Below are 12,500 nucleotides of genomic sequence, written 5' to 3' on the forward strand. Positions count from 1 at the left end.
GGACAAGTTGCACGAAAGGCTGGCTCAGTGTAACAGCGCCTTCAGCCAATAGTCAAGGTATGAGCCAAAATTAAACAGGTTTCTTGTATTTTTTGGCAAAACGCAAATTTCATCTCAGACGTTTCCCGTCTTCTCTAAACGCGAAACTAAGCCAATCTCTTTAAGTGAATCATTGCAAGCGAGAGCAATCACTCCGATTCTCGTTATCTCACTTGAGTTAAGTGTTGTTGGTGGGGCTAATTTGTGGGTGGATGACTGTCTCGGAATACTTCGTTCTGGCGTAGTGGCCATCATCCTTGCTTACCACTTCTGCAATCGTATGTGGACAGAGTTTCAGTCGGCGTCATCCTGGCTGGAGGGTTTTTCTCTGGGTAATGTGGTTTTCCTCCATCATCAAAATCGACTCCCAGCTCATTACGTCAGCATGTACTTGCAGAACAACAAATTGTGTTGTTTAGTCAGCAGCCTACGAAAAGAGGGGCTGCTATTGGTGTCAGTTTAAATTACACATTCTACCGCAAGATTTTGCGTAACAAAAAACGGATTTGGGGTGAAGGGATTCACGTGGTGTTTACATTCGGTTTTCAGAACCGCGAACGGGTTGCTTCCAAAGTGCACAGGCAGGAGACACTGGACGGGCTGAAAAAGTTCAACGCAAGAAGGAAACTCAAGGTTTGTGTTCGGTTTGTTCGCGGAAGCAGGAGTGTTTGTAACCTTGTCAAGTAGCAGCTCTTAGGCCCCGTCCACACATATCCGGATATTTTTTAATCCACAACTTATTCTTTCCGGATTCAAAAATATTCCCATCCACACGTAGCGTATTCAAATCGAATTTGCCCGTCCACACGTATCCGAAACGTATCCGGATTCACTCTATAGTACTTGGTACTCCTCAAGGAAACAGAGGTAATAGAGCATGCGCCATAAATAAATAATATTGCCCTCGGCAGCTATCTTGAGAGTTGAATTGATTTCACGATAAGGAACTGGGCTCGATCTTGTCACGTCATCTGGATAAAAAAAATTCCGGATTTAGCGTCCACACGGTCCGGGATTTATAGCGGATTAAAAAATATCCGGATATGTGTGGACGGGGCCCTAATGGCTTCTGAACAAGTGTGAACCCTCACGAGTAAGATATTGTTAGTGGAATGGTATATGTACGGTGATGTAGTTAATGTTAGGTAGGGGTTTGAATAAGTTTTGAATGGCCCAAGATGTGCTGGTCAAATCAAAGTCATCGAATGTCACAAGAGAGCTTTTTTGGTAAGGCTATATTATATTAACCCCCACTCACACACCTTTTCTCGTAAGCGACCCAAAAAAGCCTCCCTCCCTGAATAAAATGTGCCCCATACATTAAGGTTATCCCCACTTATTGAAAGACTATCTCAGAGGACATACAAAGAACATAACAAAGTGAAATCAACCTATCTTTTAGTTATTCACAAACCTACAGCGGGTGGCAGTGGAGGGCGGGAAAGTGAAGTGCGGTCTCTCTTGTGCTTGATTGGCTGACACAACAGCGTTTAAATTTTGATTGGTCAGGAAACGTTTGCATCGGATTGAAAAGTAAAATACCTTTTAATGTGGCTGGAGCGAAAAATACGCAAAGAAGACCTATTTCCTTCGTGGATTTAGAAAACGCTTAGGAAGACTCAGGAAAAGATGCTTGCCCTTATTTGTTATATTCTTGAAGTAGTCAGTATTCGTTTGTGTGACTAGGGTGTGTTGTTTCGTGTTTCTTTAGGGTGCAATTCTCACAACAATCCTGGCAACAAGTAATTTTAATCTATCTGCAGGTATAATTAACATTATTCTGAACATTAAATCAATGATGTCACGGTATTGGTGTCATTATATTGCAGGGTGCCATCTTAACAACCATTGTGGCTCGTAGGTTTTCTGCTAACTCAGGTAACCACCACATCTCACTGCTAACAAAATCTAAAACGAGTTTAAATTTAAAATGGTAAACCGGAGGGAAAGTTCTACACGAGCAGGAGACTGGCGAGTACGGGTGTTGAAAATGAAACAGTACCGTTTCACATAGGGTAGTCTTTGCTTACAATATTTGACCGCATAAGATATGATCACCATTTAATTTGAGTACGATTGGAAAAAGACGAAGCCATTAGCAGACAGTAGATATAGGAGTGAGGTATTCGATGGAATCGCACTCAAAATTTCAAATCAAAATTGCAAATATTAGGGTTCTCTTTATGAAGACTTGCTAAATGGACCGTTTTACAGTTGTATGCTTAGTTACCTGGCCTATGAATAAAAGTGAGGCTGGAGTTGACCTTGTTTTGATAGAAATCTCGCTGTTTCCAAATAGTTAGCATGAGAACAACATCATCAGGGAGGTCTACATCATCACAAGGACTCTAGCCTCACTTTCATTTAACGGCCAGGTAACAAAGCACATAATTGTAAAAAGGTCTATCGTCGATTTAATCATTTTCGAGGGTCGTTACCAGTCCCTTGCTCGGCTTTAACGTGGATCTCAAAATTTTAATACTTTGAAGAATGGTTTTCCATTAAAATAGTGGATAAATCTAATAGCCATAAAAGCGAATGTAAGGCATGTTGAAGAAAGTGAACGATTTATAAAAAATCGCAATCTTACTCCCTTACCTTTATTAGTAAAATCAAGAGACTGTCTTAACATTAAATCCGAGTAGTAAAAAGCATTCATACAAAGTATCAACTAGTAAGCCAATCACTGTTTGCTTTTCCATCCGGAAACTAAATTGCTACAATGTATGTTCAAATTTTCCCTTGCTTGAAGTGGTCTGGTTTGTTGAACTGCTCATTTGTCTCTTTAATTAAGCAGTTGCGAGTGGTGAGTCATTTATTTTTTTGCGTATGTAAACGGTGCACTCCATTACTGAGCCCCTTAGTTCACTTACTGAACTAACTTAAGACTTTTGCACTGAGATTAACTTTATGTTAATTCAATCCATGTAAGTAGGCAGTTTGTCCAATAAAATAACTCCGAACAAAAGTGTTTTTCATGTGACGATTCATTGGTAATGTTGTTTTGCGCAGCATTGCTTTTCGATAGGCAGCTCAATGGGCCATTCCGAGTTGCTGTATGTCTCGGTTTCGAAGTGAGTCTTGGTGCTCAACTATTGTCAGGGAAATCAGTTTGAATTCATCACTTGCACAATACCATAATACACCTCTATTACCCCCCAAAACGTTTGCATAACAATTGTTTGCAATTTCTCTTGGGACATGAAAATGTCCCAAGAGAAGTCGAAAACAATGCCTATGCAGATTTTTGGGTAGTAAAAGAGGTGTATTATGGGATTTGTGCAAGTAGTGAATCGCATAAGAATACGCAAATCATTTGCATGTGAATGGTTGTGCACCAGGACTCACTTTGAAACTGAGGCGTGCAGCAACTCTGAAATGGGCTATCACATTTTAATACTTTTTGTATTTACTTAAAATTGATTATTTAAAACAATTGATAACTTCAGCAAAATCTGTCAGATGCAATGTAGATCCTCGAGAAAATAATGTAATAAAGTATGAATTGCACGACGTTGAACCCTTAAAAACATAAAACAAAAAAGGTGTGAAGTGAAACGAGCCCTTGAATCAACCCTGACTTCTAATCGCTTTATCATGTGAAAAAATCATCTAGTCTAATCTTGAACGCACTCATCTCGTGTATTATACATGTGCGTTCCTAATTTGTTTTGCCATTCATTAATCTGCTTCCTAAGCTACTCATATTTAGTCCACTTCATTCAATATCAGTTGAAGAAAGCAACCTTATTTAAGACAATTTCTGCAGCCTTCAGTGGCAAAGAATAAGCTGCGTATTTCTTCAGGAGGGGACACGTCTCTCACCTTGCTCGCATGCACACAGCTTTATCACGTCACCATCAAAACATGTTGGCGTCCTCTTCTCAGGCCATTTCCGAGTTCATGTCATCTGGCTCCTCGTCAAAGCGAGTATAAGTGCGAAGTTTTTCCTATGAAATTAGTTTTCATTTATAGAGCGGTTTTCAATTGAGTGTCGAAAGTAATTGGTGAATTGCTTTGGTTTACGATTACTTCACTCAGTGATTGGTTCAAAGTTCTCGCGCCACTTTTTGAACCAATCAGAAGTAAAACTAAAACCAATCGTGGCTCGCGCGTGTAAATTTTCCCGCGCTTTGTGTCGGGTACGTGTAATTACTTCGAGTTTAGATTGGTTTACCGGATTGCATCCGTCCTTTTTGATTAGCCAAAGTAATTACTTTGGTTTTGGTTTTACGACACTCGATTGAAACTTTCTTGATGTAAAGTAGAACTGATTACCACCACAAAAACTTCGCACTTAGACTCGCTTTGTAGAGGAGGCAGACATGAACGCGGAAATGGACTATTTATTGTTTACAAGAATGTAGTCTACCAGAGTCCCCTTGAATTAAGTATTTTAGCGATGGTGAGCTGTTGAATGAAGAGAGTGTCAGAAACTGAGAGAGATTCTTAACAAGTCGCTAGCCTGTCAACCGCCTACTTTCAAGTGACCTCTTGAGAGAACCGGTCAGCAGGCTTATGCGTCTCACGTGGCTGTTCCTTCAGTCAAAGTTATCCCGAGCCGAATGAAAGAGCTCCTTTCGAAAAAGCACAGTTTTGATTTTTTGACAGAAAACAAGCACGAATGGTACCATAAAAACCCAAATTAACGATGTTTTCTAGACAAAACCTTCAGTCATTCGCCTGTATCAAATCATTGGGAGTGTTTCCCACCTTTCTTTTCGCAACTTTTTTAACTTTGCTTTGTCTTGACCTGGAACATACTAATTAAGAACACTCAATACTTTTTCAAACAACCGTTTTTTGTTGTTTGCAGTTCGACCTTTTGTTAGCAAGAAAAAGGTAAGCTGGTAACCAGTCCTTGCAAAAGTGTGTTTAAAAACGTAATTTCTTTGGCATGTGTCCAGCATTTCCAAGTGACATCCTTCTTTGCTGAATATTCGTCGTTAAAGTTGGCTAGCTTGTTGTTAGAGAGGTTTCCGGCGAAGTGAAGCCTGTTCCGTTTTGTGTTTTGCTCTCGTTTGTGGTTACAAGGCCGGAGCGATTGAAGACGAGGCCTGCTTAGTGACCTGTCCCTTAGAATGGCAACGAGGCTGCGGATAACCTGGTATTGGTTTAGAGGCTTCAGTGATTTGTTAAAGAAATCATGTTCTTATTATGCATTTGCCCTAAGAAAACCCAAAAGGTTTGGAGAAAAGCACTTAAGTTAACAATGAACGTGTATGTACATCTCAGTGTATTTTGCCCAACTCGTTCCCAGGGTCCTCTCTCTTCTTCTCTCAAGAAAGTTCCCTGGTTTCGGCTTGTCACGTGTCTGCTAGATTTTCTCAGATTCCAGCAAAGTAAACGAGGAAGTGGCATGAAGCTGAAATTTTTGTCTCCACTGAACTCATCTGCTGAGCTCATCGCTTGGTGCGGCAATGTCTGTTAATCTCCAACAAAGTAATTATCTGTTGGAAGCACTTGTTTTACCTTTAAAATCACCTATGTATCACTGACCCGAAAGCAGCATAGCTTGAAGTCTAGTCTCGCCTTCGCCAAGATAGAACTGAATACTGTTGACACAATTTAAGTCGAGGACCTACCCTCCGGGCGCCCTTCATTTGTACTCATAGTCACGTGACCAACCGGAACCAAGGTACCTTCCCGAGGGAGGAAGAGACGACCCCGGGAACGAGGTTGTGTTTTGCACTACAGCCATCACAGGTAGTGACGTAGGTAACCCTGACAACCTGGAGGGAATCTCCTGGAGCACTGAGGGGTGTTTTTGCAATCTAGCAATACACACTCACCTCTAGTGTGTTGTCGTCTTGTGCCTGTATCGCGTGATTAACGACTTGTCACGTCATTAAAATATCGAAAAATAATCAAATAGAAGAATAGGGGTGTTCCCTGCTTTCGAGCAACCCATTTTACACTTTTTGCCTTTTTTTATCAGTTATCCTAGCAGGGTTTATTCTTGGGTTATTTTTCTTCCTTTTAGGGTTCCGAAGAAGAACTCATGCCTCATTCCGAGGATGAGCATGAAGTTGATGGTGGGACGAACAAAGGTTAGTTTTGCAGGAAAATTATTCTTTGGTCTATTAAAACGCGAAAATTCACTCTTATTTGACAGCCTTGCCAGTTGCCGGCTCGCCGCTGGTTAGCCAGGTAGCCGCTAAAAGACTAGTTTGCAAATAAACTTCAATTCTTGTTTCGCCAGCTCGCGAACAGCAGATAATCCAGCTGACTCAGAAGCTCATAACAAGTATTACGACCGGAGACTTTGAAACATACTGGTACGGATAATTATTATTGTTGATACCAGTTGTTGTTTATTATAGAAACCCTTAAATGTGTAGAATTAGATTTGACTTGCGATCTATGTCCCTACAACGAGATTCACCAAGAAAACAAAGTCGGTATGAATTCCGTGGGACAGCTGTTTGAAGAAACAAAAGATACTTTAGTCTTATTGAAGGTTCGTGCACCCAGCAAATAGCTGTTCAGCTTACCCTGCCAGGCCGACCACATGTTGGTAGAGATAGACCACAACACCAGGAACTCCATGGCCTTCCTCACCCTTCCTACTGGGGTCGATATGGGCTTGAATCCGCGACTTTGCGCACGGTAGTCGGATACTTCACCAACCGGCTTAGTGGCCCAGCAATCAGTCGTATTCAAAAATGCCTAAAATTCCGAAAATAAGCCCCTCCAAATATAAGTCCCCCAAAGCGGTAACGCAAAAGACCCTCCGTTAAATCGCCCCTCCAAATATAAGCCCCCAGGGAGCTTGTACTTGGAAAATTGCCTCAAATACAAAGCAGAACAAAGCAAAAACGGTAAATTTACTTCCAACTGTAAGGCTAGCCCAATCGACGTGGAAACGCAAATTTCCCTCCGTAGATAAGCCCCTCCGCATATAAACCCCTCCAAAAGTAAGCCCCTCGAAAAGGGCCTTTGAAAAATATAAGCTCCGGGGCTTATTTTCGGAATTTTACTGTACCACAAGAAATATAGTACTTAAAACAAAAGGAACGAAAACTAAGAAACATCATAAAGGCTGAAATAAACGTAATCGCGACTGATAGTTTCTCGATAATATCTTTCATTAGTTGCAGTCATAAGAATCGCTTTTCCAACAATTGGGTTGTTTCTACATACCCGCCCTACCATCTACAACAACGAACTTAAAGTGCACAGTCGACCAAAGAAAAGTCAACGTTTGGGGATGGATTCAATTTCATACACATCCCGCCAATTTTGCGCAAGGGTTTTAATTCGTACACCGATCTCTTCTTCTTCTACAAGATCAAAACTGTCTGTTTTATAATATTTCCCATTTAACTGAACTTTGGTTGTTTAAGAATCGTAAAAATTTCACTGTTTGTGTTCACAGCAAATTAGTGGATCCGCGTTTAACAGCATTTGAGCCAGAGGCGAGAGGGAACCTGGTGGAGGGCTTAGAGTTTCATAAGTTTTATTTTGACAATGGTGAGTTTCTTATGACGGATGTGTCTGTTGTCAGCTTTTTAAATTATAAACTATGCACATTGGTTATTTGGAAGGTTGATTCTACCCCTTATGTAAGGCTTGTTTTCCAGTGTGCCGACGGAGTCTGAAGAAATGTCTTGATAGCCAACATCCTGCAAGCAGTCTCTCTTTTGCTCTAAAAGCGTTGAAACGAACTCGTACGTTGAACTTTCAAAATGGCTGAAGCTTTGGGTCGCAAATACTAGGGACTTTACGATTTACGACGCGGTTGTCAACGAGAACGCCACGAAACAACATTATTATACATTGGTGTCACCAGCTCGATTTTGATCGGCTATAAGCACGCAGCTAATTCTTGCTTGCTCTGTTTCTCTTACGTCATACCTACAAACAATAGATTTTATATATGTAGAATTGACGTCATACCTACAGCCAATAGTTTTATGCATGCAGAAGTGACGCCACGTAACACACTAACCAGCAGTTTTATCAGTTTTGTCATGGCGGAGCTCAGCTCAGGAATATGCATAATAAAACAATTATTGAATTCGGTTTTTGCCTGTTAGCGATAATTATCAAGGCCTCAGTTTGTGTTATCCGCTTCAGCCTTCGGCTTCAGCAGATAACACAAACTTTGGCCTTGATAATTATCGCTAACATGCTCAGCCTCATCCAATAATTGTTAAATATCATTGGTTAAAAGAGGAAAAGTAATCGTGCTGCACGTGCAGTACGCATTTTAGCACAAATTCGTGCTGTACTCTGCTCAACAACGACGTGAAATCACCAAATTTGAGGATTTTTGACAACGCGAGCACAAATGTGAATCTATAATTCTCTTTTTTTAATCAGAAACCGCTAGTACCAATTTATTTTTAGGATACTTCGCCCACATCGTACGACGCAAAGGAGATGGCCAAACCGCGAGAAACTTACGACAGTGCAAAGTTACATTTTGAGGTGACGTTTTCGTTGACGTCGCCGTCGTAGATCGTAAAGTTCATACTGCGGGCGTTGAAGACGCAGTATTCTCGTTCGTTTCAACGATTTTAGAGCAAAACAGCCTGCGTAGCTGGCGGGAAATTTTTATTGCAGGATTATTTAAACACGTAGGAGTAAATCAATGGTTGCTTCGTGGTTTTGACCGCGAGTGAATTTCAAATTTACTAGTGCCCATGCCAGGCGTGGACCACTCGCTGCTAAAACCATGGTACTCGCGAGTGTTTAAATAATCCTGCGATAAAGTAGAACGCCGGCTACGCAGCCTAAGAGCAAAAGAGAGACTGTTCGCAGTCTAACGTCCTCTTGACGCGACCAACTCACTTAAGATTTGCCCGTCTTTTGTGATTAAAAACTTTGTGCTATTTTTCCAACAATGGGGAGGTTAAGAAACGACAACGGCTACGGCTACGACAACGCCAAAAAGCATTAATATTATTGGTTAAAAGAAACAAAATGATCGTGCTGCACGTGCGGCACGCAATTTTGAACATTTCTCTCCCGTACTCGTCAAAACTACTACGTGAAATGACCAAATTTGAGGTTTTGACGACCACGTGGACAAACTACAGTGAATCTTTCAGTCTCACTCTTTACTTCAAATCCGTCCGTACCAATCCAGTTGTAGGACACTTCGCACATATTGTATAATACAAACAAGATTGAATAATCCCGAAATACTTAGAATAACTCAAACGTATATTTTGAAGTGACGTTTTCGTCCCCGTAGCCGTCGTGGTTTCTTAAACTCCCTAATAATATTATTATTATCCGACTTCAGAGGAAACAGTTTGGATGCAGACGTTCAAAGCCTCTCGTTCAGGGTGAAATTCGTGTTCTTTTTTTCTTCAGTTTATACAAAAAGGACGTCACCGATAAATACGACAATCTTGTCTCCGCACGTCCACATGATGGGGGACGAAGCTGCCTGCATCTGCTATGTTCGACTGCAGCAATTTATTACAAGGTCAGTGAGGCGTTTGCCTTTGCAGCGGGAACGTGTTTATTTTCTCCAAGTGCATGTGAGTAGAGCGGTTTTAAATGGAATATCGGCTTCAGTTTTGCATTTCGTACTGTGCATTGATTTCCTTTCAAGTTTTGTGCCACTTTTTTTGCCAGTGGAAGGCGAGGTAAACCACCCGTAATTTGCTTGTTTACGTTTTCCTGCCTGAAAGACCGCTAGCATGGACTTCCTTTGCTTCGAGTTCCGATTGGCTCACTTGACTGTTAGCGGTTGTTAAAAATGGCCAAACTTATTAAGGCCTGGCCAAACGCTCGCAACATTTCAACGCAACATCTTGCAACATTGTTGGGCATAACATGTTGCATACGTTTATCCACCCTGTCGCGATTTGTTGCGATATGTTGCAACATGTTGGATCAAATTTGAAAACGTTCAAATTTTTCGTGCAACATTTTGGATGTTGCATGATATTGTACTCGTTTGGCCACGTTCACACAACATTGTTGCGCTAGGGCATCCGCGTTAGGTCCACTTCTTGCGCGCCAGGGGCCTGGGGCACATGAACATTGACATGTTGCGTTGAAAATGCTGAAAATGTTGCGTGCGTTTGGCCACCCCGTTCAACACATGTCGCAAAATCATGCAACAATGTTGCAAGATGTTGTGTTGGAATGTTGCGAGCGTTTGGCCAGGCCTTTACTCACCAAAATCGCTGTAAATAGTAAGTTCCGTTAACTGCATGAATTGAACAAACTCTCTAAGATTTAATGGCTCATCGCTCTTCACACACTTTTTAGGAACACTAATTTTGATGACTTTCCCAATATCATATTTTGCAGTGCTGGTACTTCCTTAACAAAGCAATCGGAAGAAACAAGAGTGTGGCACAAGAAGTCCGGACGCTGGGTAAACGTTCATTTTCATCGATCAAATATGACCGGAAGTCCATCGAGTTAAGACGTGCGGTCAGTGTATTAAGAGGGCTTCATTTCGTCTGACCGAGGTAATTTTCCTTGAAGCCGACAAGAACGAGAAATGAAACAACTGAATACGCAGAGTGCGTTACGGCAACTGAGAAGGAAATGAATCTCATGGAAAATTACTGTTAATTTGAAAGGAGACTATAATATAAAAAAGAAGAATTTTCTTCCAACACGCATGACTGTTGGAACTGCTGTCTCAAAAGGCATGACTTCAATTTAGAATTTTAGTTCGAAATTAGTGTAAAATTTTATTCAATTCTTGTAGTCCAAGCTTATGGCAGATGGCTATTTTTTACTTAGGTATCATTCCCAAGAAAAATACCCCGTTTTTGGATTTAACTTTTACTATGCCTTGGTGCCGTGAGGTAATATTTTAGGTCTTTTTTCCCCTAATTTTGTGCGTAAAATCATGTACTGCGGCTATTGGAAAGTACTGAAAATAATTACTATTTACAAGCATATTAGGTTGAAGATTTATTTCATTTGAAAAAAATGGTTTGAGAACCATTAGGATTTTCCAAAATGATATACAGTAAACACCCGCATATAAGAAACAAGGGGTTTTTTTTTTCCAAGTGAGGCAAAGTAGGCTCTTTTTAAAATGATATTTACAGTGAGTTTTAGGCTATCTAGGTTCTTCAGTTGGTTCCTATTTCCACAGAAGATATCTACTCAAAGACATGTGGGTGTTTTTTTACGTGTATGTCCTCAATGTTCTAGACATGCAATATTTATATAAAAATGAAAGCCTAATGGCCCATTTGCAATCAAACAGAGGCCAGAATTCTCAAAATCCACATGACTAATCAAAGTCGTTGTTGCAGTCGCCTGAAATTTTAAGGTCATTGTCTAAAATATGAACCTGTTTAATTTTTTAGGCTAGCCTGGTCCTTATGTAAGAGGGGCCTAAAGTGAAAATTTTAGCCTAAAAGGTACATAAATTCTAGGTTCTTGTAAGCGGGTGTTTACTGTAGTTGTTTTTCATTCTTCATAGGTTTCTTTTTCAGTGATATAAAAGTCTCTGATTTTTGCCGCAAAGTCAAGAGTAATTCGAGGTTTAAAGGATATTTATTTATTTGAGTGCACAAATATTAATAATAATAATTGTAGGGTGTAACTTTAAATTTTACTAATGGAATAGATGTATCCAGTCACTCGTAAAATAGCCGAAACTTTTACTTAGATGGTGTAAAGCGACATGATGTACACATTCCGCTAATGTCGTTGTGTAGAAAATGAATTCGTTTTAATTTTTGTATCATTTGGTGGACTATTTCCCGATTTTAGTATTAGTCAGGTAGAAAATTGTAAAATTAGACCAAGCTCATGTATATTGCTTAATTGTTTAGAGATGAATTGAACTATAGCGTAATTTTGTATCAAGAGATGGCTTGCACCGGGCTGTGACGTCACTCAGTCAACTCCAAGCCTTCACTGACATCTGTGAGCAGTCTCTCCTTTGCTCGAAAATCCGCCTAGAACGCAAAAGAACTGATGGAGCGAAGCGATATACGCCCGCACTACTCGCGGCTTCGCCACTCGCATATTCGCCTCATTCGATCGGTTGTTTCGCGTTCGCAGCGGATTTTTTAGCAAAAGAGAAACTGCTGCGGCACCCATCGCTAACAAAGCTCTAGAAACGCCCTTTCCAAAGCTTTCCAAATTGGAAGTTAGAAGCAAGTTGTCTCCTCCCCGCAAACTTTGTGGAACTGAAGTGAAATACGACTCACCCAAAAAGGACTGTGTGAGAAGCTAAGGAAGATGTTGTCGAATCTTGGAATTCTTTTCTAGCAGCTTTTAGTTTCATAATCATCCTGGATCATTTCTAAGTTTTCTTTCCATCCCAACGAACAAACTGTAGAGGATTAAGAGACTGGAAAGAGCACCTTTATCCTCCAATTCCCAACAGTGCACAATTACCACTGTTTTCCAATGAATTCTTGTACAGTATTATCCTCTCTTCTTCTTCCTCGCTTCTTCCATGAACCAGAATTGAAATCTTTACCAACTAATTATTTGTTTAAGAATTTCGTTAGCTTAGA

At 40.6% G+C, this 12,500-nt stretch overlaps 1 protein-coding gene across 2 annotated transcripts in view; it reads left to right on the top strand.

The window, feature by feature from the left end:
• The window catches only part of LOC138007883 (calcium/calmodulin-dependent protein kinase type II delta chain-like), a 28,387-nt gene extending 16,557 nt beyond the window's left edge, over positions 1-11,830 (top strand). Inside the window, exons 12-19 of one of the 2 annotated variants that reach the window (XM_068854986.1) lie at positions 589-672; positions 1,751-1,802; positions 4,856-4,881; positions 6,023-6,089; positions 6,242-6,317; positions 7,418-7,512; positions 9,364-9,478; positions 10,315-11,830. In XM_068854986.1, the coding sequence (XP_068711087.1) occupies positions 589-672; positions 1,751-1,802; positions 4,856-4,881; positions 6,023-6,089; positions 6,242-6,317; positions 7,418-7,512; positions 9,364-9,478; positions 10,315-10,432 (633 nt within the window). In that variant the 3' untranslated portion in view covers positions 10,433-11,830. Of the gene's footprint in view, positions 1-588; positions 673-1,750; positions 1,803-1,868; positions 1,918-4,855; positions 4,882-6,022; positions 6,090-6,241; positions 6,318-7,417; positions 7,513-9,363; positions 9,479-10,314 lie in introns of both variants that reach the window. The other variant, XM_068854987.1, reaches the window with a different exon arrangement.
• The last annotated feature ends 670 nt before the right edge of the window (positions 11,831-12,500 follow it).

The sequence above is a fragment of the Montipora foliosa genome, chromosome 6 (assembly GCF_036669935.1).
Source record: "Montipora foliosa isolate CH-2021 chromosome 6, ASM3666993v2, whole genome shotgun sequence".
NCBI classification, from domain to species: domain Eukaryota; kingdom Metazoa; phylum Cnidaria; class Anthozoa; order Scleractinia; family Acroporidae; genus Montipora; species Montipora foliosa.